Raw genomic sequence first — 12,479 nt, 5'->3', positions numbered from 1 at the left:
ATACAATAGTGAAAGTAAAATATACAGTTTTTATCTTAAAAAAAAAAAAAAAGATTATTTGGAAAATATTAGCACGTTATTAAGATTATGCATGTGATATTTGATATTTTCTCACACATAAAAGTACTTTTAATCTTAAAATAAAATTACTTTGCATAATGGATAGTCAAGATCTGAAAATAGAAAAGTGCACAAACAAATAATTAATTTAAAAAATATTAAGACTCAATTAAAACATTTGATATTTTATATAAAAATCCCTTCAAATTTTATTTCTAATCTGCAAAATTCTGTAAAAATATGTGCACACTTTAAAATGTTACAATGTAACTGGTTTACAGTTACTTTGGGAAATGTGAACTGAGTGGAATCCACCCACCCATAGTAGAACAGTTAAACTGACTGGAGATGAGAAGTTTAAACATGTTTGTCCAACACAACATCAAGAAGAGGAATGAAGGTACTTTAGTGGAAGTACATAGGAGGAATTATTGCACATATGTTGCTTTATATTGTGGAAGGGCTTTGTCACATGATTGCATCATCTTGCAGCAGCACAATTCATGTAAAGTCTCAAAAAATTAGATGAGAATTGCCTTTAAAGCAAACATGTGGAGTAGATAACTTTTGTCTCAGAAACAGTTGATAGTGAAATTTTGTTACAAGCCAGCCTCTGGTCATTAGTAAATTATCATATGTAACTTTATTTAATCATTTTTACTACGAATACAGTGATATAAGCAAGGTAAGAACACAACCTGAATCTTAAATTCGACAAAAAGGAACTCAACCATCTGTCGATCTTGATCCTGAAGACCTGCATGATGTATACCAATACCAAAAGCCAAAGTCAGTTTTAAATTCTGATCTCTTACATTCTGAAGATAGGATTCCATCTGAAAGTTCAAAATAAACCAACAGATGAAACTTAATATAAATAGCAAATTACAATAGATTACAATAAAAAAATTTAATTTAACACAATCAAATAATACACCTAGAATATGCTTAAAAACTAAAGTTATGCAAAACAGCATAAGGCATAAAATGTGATATAAAAACAATAATACAGGTTCATAAAAACATGCTGAAATACACAGGGACGTTACATGTTAAAACTAAAAACCACAAAAACTACATAAAAGTGTTTAATAATACAGATCATGATCAAATAAAGTGGGAGCCATAAAAACACCCATTTAAAACAACTTTTAAAATGGCTAGTTCACAGTGTTGGATGAGCAAAAATAAAACTTATCGTACTTATAAATCTGCGTAACTCACCATATAGTGAATAGTAGTTTCAGTATTTCAACAAATCTTCATCAAAGTATTGTTTTCAGAAAAGCATACAGAAAAAAAGACTAATCTTACCACTATAATTATTTCAATATCTAATGCTTTCTTCCTTCCACCAAAAATGGTAATAGTAACTGTGTGTTACTTTGGGTAAATAATTAGATTTAAGGGTAGGTTGGTAAAGCCTCTGATGTGAAATAAACTCAAATCAAGTATTGTTTAGTAATGATGGCACACAAAAATGTAGCTAATAATAAGAATACAAACAACTATAATAAATATTGTTTAATACTTTCTGAAAACAAGTAGAGATTGATATATGCATACCCTAACTAGTTATAGTAATACAGAAAGTTTTATTGCTACAAAAAATATTGAAACAACAAAGTCAAAACTACATAAACTGTCACTTAAATTTAAAAAAAAAAATCCCTACTTTAGGTCAGAATAACATTATTACAGTGGTTTGCTAAAGTAGGAATAATTTTTTTTTTTTTTTTTTACTTTTTTTTATATTTCAAGTAACTTAGGTTTCGTAGTTTTGATTATATTGTTTCAATATATTTTAATAGCATTTAAGCTTTCTATATTACTGTGACCAGCTAGGTTATGTATATAGATCTCAACTTGTTTTTATAATTTTCATTTTATTGTGTGTGTATACTTCTATAAAATAAAAATTCATTCATGCATTGAATCAAATCCTTATAAAATCACTGGAGTCTTAAGCACTGTATTTATAACTATCTAATTATTCAAACATTGTGGGACTAACCAAGAGAAACAAATATTCATTTTATTTGTCAGGCAGATATACATTCAGTCAAAGTAAAACAAAGCGTTTTTTCTATTTTTCAAGCAGCCAAAACTTAGAGCAAATTAACATAAAAATAAGAATAAAATAAATTTATTTTTAAAATAAACATTCTAATAGTCATAAAAGTATCTCACAAAGCTAGAAAACCATTGGGGAATCAATAAAACTAAAATATCTTTTAAATTAATATCATATTATTGTGTTAATAACACAGTTTAACTTCTCACTACTAGCTGCTGTGTTTCATTTTTTATGATGATGGTGTGACTTGTGTTACATTTTTAAAAGTTAGCTGTTTATCAAAATCCAAATTTTCAGCATTTTTTACATAAAAATGAAGCCTACATTTTATAATAATATAGTCACATATGGTCTTAATGTAACCTAAAAAAGTCAAACAGAGTTACAATATATTGTGTGACATAAAATGTTTAACATCCTAAGTTTACCTCACAAAATTTAAAATCCAATATGGAATACTCAATAAGAAAATCCAAATTCCAATCAAATAAAATTAATTTCATTGTGGTGATAAAACTGTTTAATTCCTGAACTAATACAAAGCTAGCTTGTACCTAGATACCAAATTTTTCTGTCTTTTTGATATGCACTACAGACACAAGCATGTTTGGAGTAGTGGAAAACTTCTAAATATGCAAAATTCTGCACCACTAACAACCTCTGCTAAAACATTACAGACTGAAAGAAAAAGTAATAAAATATTAGAATGGCAAAAATACAAATTAGTATAAACAACACTTCACCAACATCAACAAATTTCCTTCAAAAACCTGTTGACAAAATTACACACACACACACACACATAGACCAACAACACAGTCAACAACCAACAAATAAATAATAATAAATTAAAAGAAACAACAAACTCTAAACCTTACACTGGTGCATACCTTATATTCACAAAAGATCAACTTCTAGAAACAACCACACAGAGGTAGAATGTATAAATGAAGAATCTATACCAGAAGAACGACAGAATAGAAATGTGCATATTCAGAAGGTTGCCTCCATGGCTCATCACCCCAGCAGATAGGAACTGGAAAGAAAAAAACTTAGCAACAATCTCATTGAACACCCCACCTAAACAGTGTATGTTACTGGCCAGTGGGTATACACTGAGACTGGTGGGATTATCCTCCATCTGAAGACAACTTTGGTGCAATATCCCACACAATCCTTTCGCCAAGCTACCCCAAGAAACATCATCTTCTACGGCCCAACTCCATGTAGATTCAATGTGAGGTGTAGCTATGTGTAACCCAGGAAATATCATTTGTTGTATAGGACTGCTCAGCAGCTGGAGTGTATGCATTACCAACATATATCTTGAGTAACCAACCACAACCTACAAAACAATCAGATCTAGGACAACATAATATCAACCTCCAGGACCTACCACACAGAGGACAGAGGTGAAGATACTGAGTCACTAGGCAAAATATAATATAACCCTGTATGACCTATGGTCAGCCATACAGTGTGGAGTTTTGGAATGGGTAGATAAGCAGCATAGTTGGACAAACAATATTTCCCACTGAGTGGGATTATAGACCTGAAAGGGATATACCACTGTAAGCAAAAGTAATTTACACAAAAAGTCATTGCTGAACTGATGTATGAAGGGTGGACACAGGTGGAAGACAGTACCCAGAGAAGGAAAAAATCCACCTGATGGAGGTAGTGGTAGCTGAGGTGTCATCCACATGCTTAGATTTCCTCCAACAGATAATGGAAGTGAGATGCCAGGAAAAAGGTAAGGTGCAGTATTTGATTCAATAAGACTTGGAACAAATTATGGAAAGAAGGGGTTAAGGAGGAATCTATAAAAATGATGAATCCAACCTGTAAGAGTAGAAGAAGAAAGGTTCCAGAGAATGAAAAGGTGGGATTTGGTACCATAGAAGAAAGCCACTTATCACTACAATAATGAAGAGCATGGATGAGACACAGAAGCCTACCTGGATCAGACCAATAGGACCAAGAAATAGGTAATGAAAGGGACATGAGCATGAATATAGAATGTCCCTCATGAGGGTCTGGATTTTTGGTAGGAAAGATTGATACAAGCAAAGGAGAACATATATGGAAAGGGACAAAGTACATGAAACATCGATGGCAAAGATGTCAGAATGATGATGCACAAAGGCTGAAATGAATAGGAAAAAGTCTTAAGGAACAGATGACACAGTGAAAAGGAAGACAAAGGTTCAAATGAAGAGTGTGAAGCAGTGAAGAACAAAATTGACATTCCATTACAAAAGAACTACCTGATGAATAGGTTGATGAATTTGGAAGAAACACAGTAAAAGGGAGATTGTAGGACAGGAAACCACAACACAGTACCTGGAAAAATGGAAGGTGTTGGATAAGGCTACAGCAGAAGAAACACAAACCTCATGGTTGATCAGCTGGGTAACAAAATATATTAGGATAGGTACAGTAAGCCAAGAAGTGGAAACCTCTTGGCTTAATGACCAACAGTGGAAGATGTTCCACTTGTGTTGATAAGCCACAAGGAAAGAAGGAATGGTAAATGGACCAAGCTAAAGAGGGAGCAAAGCACATAGACAATCTGGATCTTCTCACATAGGGTGAACATGGTTGAGTCAAAAAAAAGAAAAAAAGAGAGAGAGAGCAACCACAACATGACACTCCATAAGATATATCTGCAGCATAGAGCCTAATAAAATAGTTCCATGTTCAACATTAAAGGGAATGAGAAAGGGTGGGAACCTACTTGGCGATTAATATAGGAGATAAGTGAAGAAAATGATCCAAAATACGCCATAATGTCAGAGGCTCCAAAATGTTATGATAGAATCATTAGAGCTGAGATTACTATAGAAAAGCCTCCTGCTAATTGACCCATGCACCTCAACCTTATTTAGAAGCATCAGTATCTTGTTGTAATGTTCTCCTTACTGAAACACTATTGGAGCTCAATTAGAATGGAAGGAGAGAGGATAACTGGGGAGACCAAGGGATCCCAAGCGAGATATCATTAATTATATAATGTCTACTGAAAAGAATGCATAGGTGCATGACCTAAGGGATAAAAGCTGCCTTGGAAACCCAAATCCCCAAAAGAATGAGAAAGAGAAAAAAAAGGAACACAGAAGTAAAACCTCCATCAAATGCAAATGAAAAGGAGAAGGATGGGCTCAAATGAGAGATGTGTTAGAAAATACACCTAAGTGAACCAAGTATTCAGCAGGATGAAGGAAAGACTTCTGCAAATTGATAATCCAACCCACACAGGCTGCTCTCACCAAGAGCAGACAACAGAGTTGAAAAGGCTCAAGTTCAAAAGGAGCTAATAGAAGTCAGTCATCCATGTATTGATGGAAGCACAACCCCTTATCATGCAAAGTAAGGTGAAGGTTGTGACCAATCAACAAAACTCACATGGTGCTGAGGCAAGCCCAAAGGAAAGGAACAAAACTGAAACTGGACTAACACCTGAAGCCTGTATTATGAAAAGTAAAATAGAGCTAACTGTAGTTAAAATCATTACATGAAATTGAGTACATAATCAACTGTGAGAAAAAAGAATAAAAAAGAAATAAAAGAATAAAGGTATGTTTTCTTTATCATAAAATACAGCAAAGAAACTGTAAAAAAAATTAGTAAATACTTGAAACCATGACTTCAAAAAAAAAAGAGAGAGAGAGATAAAAAATCTGTGATAAATGAAATGTCTGCACAAGACCTCTGCATAACGAGAAGTTATGGTTAGGTAAAATCAAGTGAATGGAGTCAAGTGTGTCAGGAGGGTATGTTCTACTTCTACAGGTAAAGAGTTGTCACATGATGATTTACATTTGATGACACAATGAATCAAGTTGATCATGGCACAGGTTAGAGTTTCACAATTTGTGATATGCAAGAATAGTTATTACGTGAGCAAAATTAAGGCACCGTATATACTAAGATATGAAGAATATAATTAATGTACTCAAAGAGAAAAGAATTGAATGGAGATACAAAAATTAATAAAACACTTAAGTTAAACTGAAATATGCAAAATATTTATTGAAATAAGTAAGGAAATTGAAACAAACATAAATAAAATTACTGTATTAAGAGTTAAAATATTACCCACATTTTTTTGTCATTGGAATTCCATTCCAATTTTCCAAATAACAACAATGTTGTTAATATTTTTTCAACTACTTATATTTAACACATCTTATAAATTATTAAAGAAATATAAAGGAAGATATTCTTATCACTAAACAGCTCTTAATTTGAAATAAAACAGAAAATAAAAGGCCATCTAACCTCTGATTCTGGTATTTTATTCCATTGTCTAGGGTTATCTTCAGCAGCAAGGAAAGAAATTAAGTCCAGAGCAGTTAGACGAGTTTGCCTTCTTGATGAAACAAAAATCAGAACTGGTTTGTTGGGTGAATGGGTGCAAATAGCTAACAAAATATAAACACTTTTCATATAATTAATTTGAATATTTGTTAAAAAATGTCACTGATAACAGTCAAAACAAAATGTGTGGACACTAAATGACATGATCATCATCAAATCAAAAATATTCTTTACACTGAGAAAAATATGAAAAAAAATTTTAAGAATAACATCTTTCTTATATCAATAATTAAAACAAAATTGGAAAAATAAAAGTAACTGATAACAATTTCCAGTAATTGGTGAAAATGATTTACAACCAAATCAAACCTAACCAGATTTTGTTAATGAATAAAATTTATTACAGATTTTAAAACACTAAGTAAACAGTTCCAAACAAAAAACTCCACTGAACGTTATTATTCAACTTCAATAATACTGTTACTATTCAATGGTAAATGTGAATACTAAAATAAAAGCCTATTCTAGTGAATAGTTACCAGTGAGAAATTGGAAAAAATAATTATTTCTCTATTGAAAAACTGTATACAAATAATGAAAAATGTGAATAGCTATACTTTGGCAAAAAATTTCATCAGTGAATAAAACTATATGCAATTATAAACAGAGCTCTCTACAACATTTTAATATACTTTGTGTTGATAAAGTTTACCCTGATAGGCAGGTTTATTCATCAAGGCCATTCGAGGGCAATAATGTCTTCCAGGGTAACCTGAGATGTGAACCTCCAAAGGAACAGGTCTCACTGAGGGCCTGAAATTGTAAAGGCCAACCTAAACATAAAAACAAATTTTTAGCATCTTTGAAAAGATGCAGAATGCATTAAATCAGCACTGCATATACCTTCTAACCTGGGACAAGAAACATTTGATCAAAATGAGAAAATTATAATGACATTTTTTCATAACTATAAAAGAAAAGGAAAAAAACTTGCAAACAACAACACATAAAATTTGTATGTAGACATTACTATTTATTTTGAGACTATATATAATCATGCACTGATACGCATATTGATTTTGGATTCTCAAGTCCCAGAATCATATCACAGGAGAATGTTGTAGCATACCCAAATTATAAGAATGTTGTTCAACTGTCAACATCTCCTTGTGAGTATGTAGGTATGCTTTATTAAGTGATGTGAAATGTCATTTGCAATGAAAAAAATTGTGTGTTAGCACATGTAGCAGGCCTACATAATACAAACTATTATTTCACATACATTTTTATCTTCACTGTGCAATAAATATAGCAATTTTATTTATTTATCCCTCCCATATTCAAGAGGTGGTATAATACACAAAAGCCAAAATCACAAAGCACTTTCAACACTTTCGTATAATAGTATTATCAGTGAAACATAATCCAAAATCTGCTCTTGCTTAACGTATAATGAAAACATCCTGTAAATTGTTGAAAAGTATGGAACTTATTTCCCATGTTGTCTTTTCATTACCTGCTATTATAAATCTTTAAGTGATTTAAAAAAAGTGCATTATTGTTATATGAAATAGGGGTAAATTTTACATTTCTGCACAAATGAAACAACATGTACAAGTTACATTATGCATTTTGAGCTTATTAAGGAAATTTTAATTAAAGTTTCTGATAACTATTTTTAGTTGTTAATAAGGGAATTTAATTAACTTTGGCACTACTTTATGCAGATGAATAGCTCATCACATACATAGGGTTGTTTAGTCTGAAAATTTGTAATTATAGTGGACTTAATAGGTGGTAGTTGGGAGTTATATCAGTTAGTTCAGGTAACTGGTTGGGACCCTTTATACTAGTATAATTTGTGTACTGGGCTACTAATTAGTGTCTTACCACCATAATGGGAGCTGGAATGCCAACTTCAGGAGGTAAGTTTATTTAACTAACTTCTCCCCAAAATGGTAATACCATGTTATTTTGTTTGTTTATTATTTATTTTCTTCTTCTTTACTTTAGGGAGGAGTCACCTTCATCCAACTGTCTGCAGGCAGTGAAGGTGATAAAGATGTAGGATACTGTGGGCTTCAGCACCCACGTCTTGCTCTACTAATTTCTCATTCTTTGATTATTTTATTATTTAATTACTCCTCATGTAAGGCTGGTAAACAGAGATTAAGACTGTTAGATGGTGCATCCCCAGGATACATTTTATCTCCCTGTACCCCAGGAATCTTTTCAATTGGTGTAGCATTTTTTATTTTTGTTTGGGCTTGTTTTTGTTTGTAAAAAATTAATGTTAGCCAGAAATTTGTAGTTGCTGTTTTTAACACACTCTTTCCTTTCTATTTTGTGTTTTCTTAACTGTTTAGTATTATTATTCTATATATGCAGCTACTGATATAGAACACCAATATTTAGCAAACTTACACAAATTACAGACTTCTGGGTGTTAAAAAGTGCATATATTAATTATAACTCTTCACAAACTATGCCTAAGTACTACTGTATTTGTAGTTACTATTTCACAATAAGATAGATGTGCAGTACCTAGCTTATCATTTTCACTTTGTTCTGAGTGAATTTCTTTACTACTTTCAAGTTCATGGTTAACAAAATAGTATCCAGATGTAACTGAATTTAGTAGAGAAGAAACTGGAAAAATTGAATATGGCAAAATATTATGAAGCTTAGAGCAATTGCATCTTAGTGGTGCAGATGCAACGAGATTTGTTCAACCAAATAATATTTTCTTGTACTTTATGTAAACAAGTTTACCACCGATATCTAGTGTACCGAGGAATTTTTGCATTATAATTAGGAGCTAAATACTCTCTGTATCATATTTCAACATATCAATTCTACAAACTAAAGAATGAAAATAAGAAATAATATGCAAAATGTAAAGTAGTACTTTGAAAACAAGAAATGAACAGGTGCATGGTGCAAGCCTGTCATACATGGTCAGTAATGAGAGTGAGAATCAGGAAACATATTGTACAAAGCATTTAGTACATATACATAAAGATATACAACTTTTGGATATAATTAAATATATATACTATGTATTACAATGTAATTATTATCATAACAACATTATGTTTTTGTATATTACTATTTTACACTTTTCAACATGTAATACACCTTCTATCAAGACTGAAAACGTGGGGTCTTAATGATGTCGTTGGGGACTACCTTCAGTTAACTCGGCAGATTTGCTTTTGCATTATACAAGTATGTTTTGTCTTAGCAGCAAACATAGTATATAACATTAATACCAACATTTCACAAAATCTACTTAGCTTATTACATTACATTTTACCTTTTCAAAATAAGATCAAACTTTTTTAATTGGACATAATGTTTGCTTACACTAATTCATTTATGACAATATGCAAACTACTGTGCCAGTATCTCCACAAAAGATATACAAATAATTTTTATAGCCATGAGCTATAATTGGTTTTAAGGAAGAAAGGACAGAAAATCCAACTAGACCTACAACTAGTACCAGTGGTAGTGCAGAAAGTGAAATGAATTTTTATAACAAGGTAAAAGTTTTGATTCCAAAAGATAGAGTTAATTTTTTTTCAAAAAATTATTCAGTATAGGTCTAGATGTCTTAATTAATTAGTTTTATAAAGAGTATTTTTGATTTAATGTACTTTTAAAATAATGATTATAAAATACTATAACAAATTTACAAATTAATTCTGTGCAGAAAAAAAATCTAAAAACAAGTGTACAACAATATTTTGTGTTCCAAAACTTCTAGATTATAAAATTACTGAAGATGAAGAAGTAGAGATGAAAAGCACTAAAAAGGGGCACAGGAAGTGAGTTATGATTGTTTCATACTGATAAATAGTACACTTTAGTTCCACAAACTAGTTACTGGAATAAATACTAGTGAAAATTGTGCTTTATACAGTGTATGACACCTGTCCAAAATCTTTGTACTTTTTTAATCTTCACACAAAAATACAACAAAACCAATAAAATAATATATTTGACTACAAAATGAATTTTTTTATATAATTTAACAATAACTTTGTTTATATGTGCATATTAGCACAAGAAAAACAGTTCAGCTTGATAGCATAAAATCCAAAACCTAATGCTGATGATGACAGAAAAAAAGAAGAGCTTAACAGTTTAACATTTCTCTCTGTTATTCATTCTTATATTATAATTTAATATTACTCAATATTGACAAAATTACCAATTTATTCAATCTACACAAAATGTGAGAAGCTTTTTATAAAAAAGAAATATATATATAAGTAAGTTATACAAAAATAATCAAATGTGTTACACAAATATTTGTAATCAAGATGCAGATGAATTTATAATGTCAGTGTAACTCAGATCCTGACAAGTCAGGCAATGATATTAAAGTAAAGAATTGAAATAATTTTGGCCACCATATTGTTTGCTTATTGTATTTTCATAATCTCTTGAACTTCTTAAAGGCATATCTATAGCTTTCAAAATTACATACTTGAATATTATATTTGGTTTTATCCTCCTCTATCACAAACTATTGCTAAATCAGCCATTTTATGGTAAAATAAGTAGTTGATAACTTGGACATCAATCACATAATTAACTACCTGGTCATGCTGGGCCAGTTAACAGTGAAAGACCAGAAAGCAGCTAATTCTCTAACTCTTCCATCCATCTCTAACTCTTCAACTACTCTTTTACCAATAAATAGTGGAATTGACCATCATTTTGTAAAGCCCATACAGTTGAAAGGGATATCATACTTGATGAGACAGGGATTCAGACCTGAAACCCTCACATTGTGAGTCAAGCTCCTTAATCACTTCACCATGTAAAGAAATGTTTTAAAAAAAACTAGATTTGTTTCTATGAACTGTAGCAAACTTTAAAATAACAGAAATAAACACTATTGCAAAACATTTTGAAATTATTTCTTTATGGACAGTGGCATAAATATGCCATAATTGCAGGGGAGATCAAAAAGGGATCCTAAGAGCTTGAAAACCTTAACAATTGCCAACAAGAAGAATAAATGTAGGGGACCCAGTTACTTTTCGTGTAGAAAGGAGGCATCTTTTAGTTACAATACTGCATATTTGATATACAAAGTATTTATAATAATGTAAGGAAGTTTATTTTTATTTCAGTAACTAACTCAGTTGGGTTGTTGTTTTCTTTAAATTTTATTTTATGTATTTTGTAGGTTCATATTAGAAAAAGAAGTGTAGATCAGTCAGGATACATGAGATATATTAAGGGCAAATAAAAACATTCTTTATTTGTAAAAAAACTGCTGCTGAAGTATGCAGTTTAATAAACTGCAGTTTGGAGGGAAATTTTGAAACAATTAAAACTACTGTATGACTAATGACTTCTCACATGTACATTGCAGTGAAAGGCAAAATATGAATTCTTTAAGATGTCCTTTGTTTCAGATTTTTAAAAAATAATAGTAGAATCTAATACTTATTTTTAAAGCCTATCTGCATTTGAAATTAACATTTTACGTACTCAATGCATCTCTATGAGATCTCAGTGTTGTCTAAAGTTACATTGTCCAAAATGGAGTTATTTTTTGCAAAAACATTACACTTTCTTTCCATCGGTTCTTTCAGGCTATTACATAAACTGGTTATAGCAGATGGTATTCCAGGTGAAAAGATAACCAAATAAAGTGCCAAAGTTGGACAATACATACAAAAATATGGGTGTAAATAAAGAAATAAAAAAGCAACAAAAAGTTGAACAATCTTCTTCACACAGTAGTACTAAATGATGATATGACTTTCTGAAAACATTATGAAGGAAATAGAATGTAAAGTTTCATAACCTATATAAAAGCCAGTGTGTGTCATGTCATTCTAGATTCCTCAAAATAGAAGGAATCATAAAAGTCAAAATGCAGTTATCCATTTAAGATAGTTTGATTACTGTCTATCCCTCACAATTTTAGTGATAGCAGCTCAAGGGTGCTGGGAAGGAGCATGTGGCATGAAATCATATAAGCATAGTGATTGTTGGT

General features: G+C 31.1%; 1 protein-coding gene across 7 annotated transcripts in view; it reads right to left on the bottom strand.

Moving 5' to 3' along the window:
• The window catches only part of obe (activating signal cointegrator 1 complex subunit obelus), a 241,105-nt gene that overhangs the window by 45,104 nt on the left and 183,522 nt on the right, over window positions 1–12,479 (bottom strand). For all 7 annotated transcript variants that reach the window (XR_013032327.1, XR_013032326.1, XM_076517566.1 and 4 more), the window contains exons 26-28: window positions 7,170–7,290; window positions 6,419–6,561; window positions 759–896 (exon numbers count right to left, since the gene is read on the bottom strand). Coding sequence is in view for 5 of the 7 variants with exons in the window: in XM_076517566.1 (XP_076373681.1) it covers window positions 759–896; window positions 6,419–6,561; window positions 7,170–7,290 (402 nt within the window). In the remaining 2 variants the exon portion in view is untranslated. The remainder of the gene's footprint in view (window positions 1–758; window positions 897–6,418; window positions 6,562–7,169; window positions 7,291–12,479) is intronic.

Source organism: Tachypleus tridentatus, chromosome 8 (assembly GCF_004210375.1).
Source record: "Tachypleus tridentatus isolate NWPU-2018 chromosome 8, ASM421037v1, whole genome shotgun sequence".
In the NCBI taxonomy this organism is placed as follows: Eukaryota; Metazoa; Arthropoda; class Merostomata; order Xiphosura; family Limulidae; genus Tachypleus; species Tachypleus tridentatus.
This window is presented reverse-complemented; position numbering and strand designations above follow the sequence as displayed.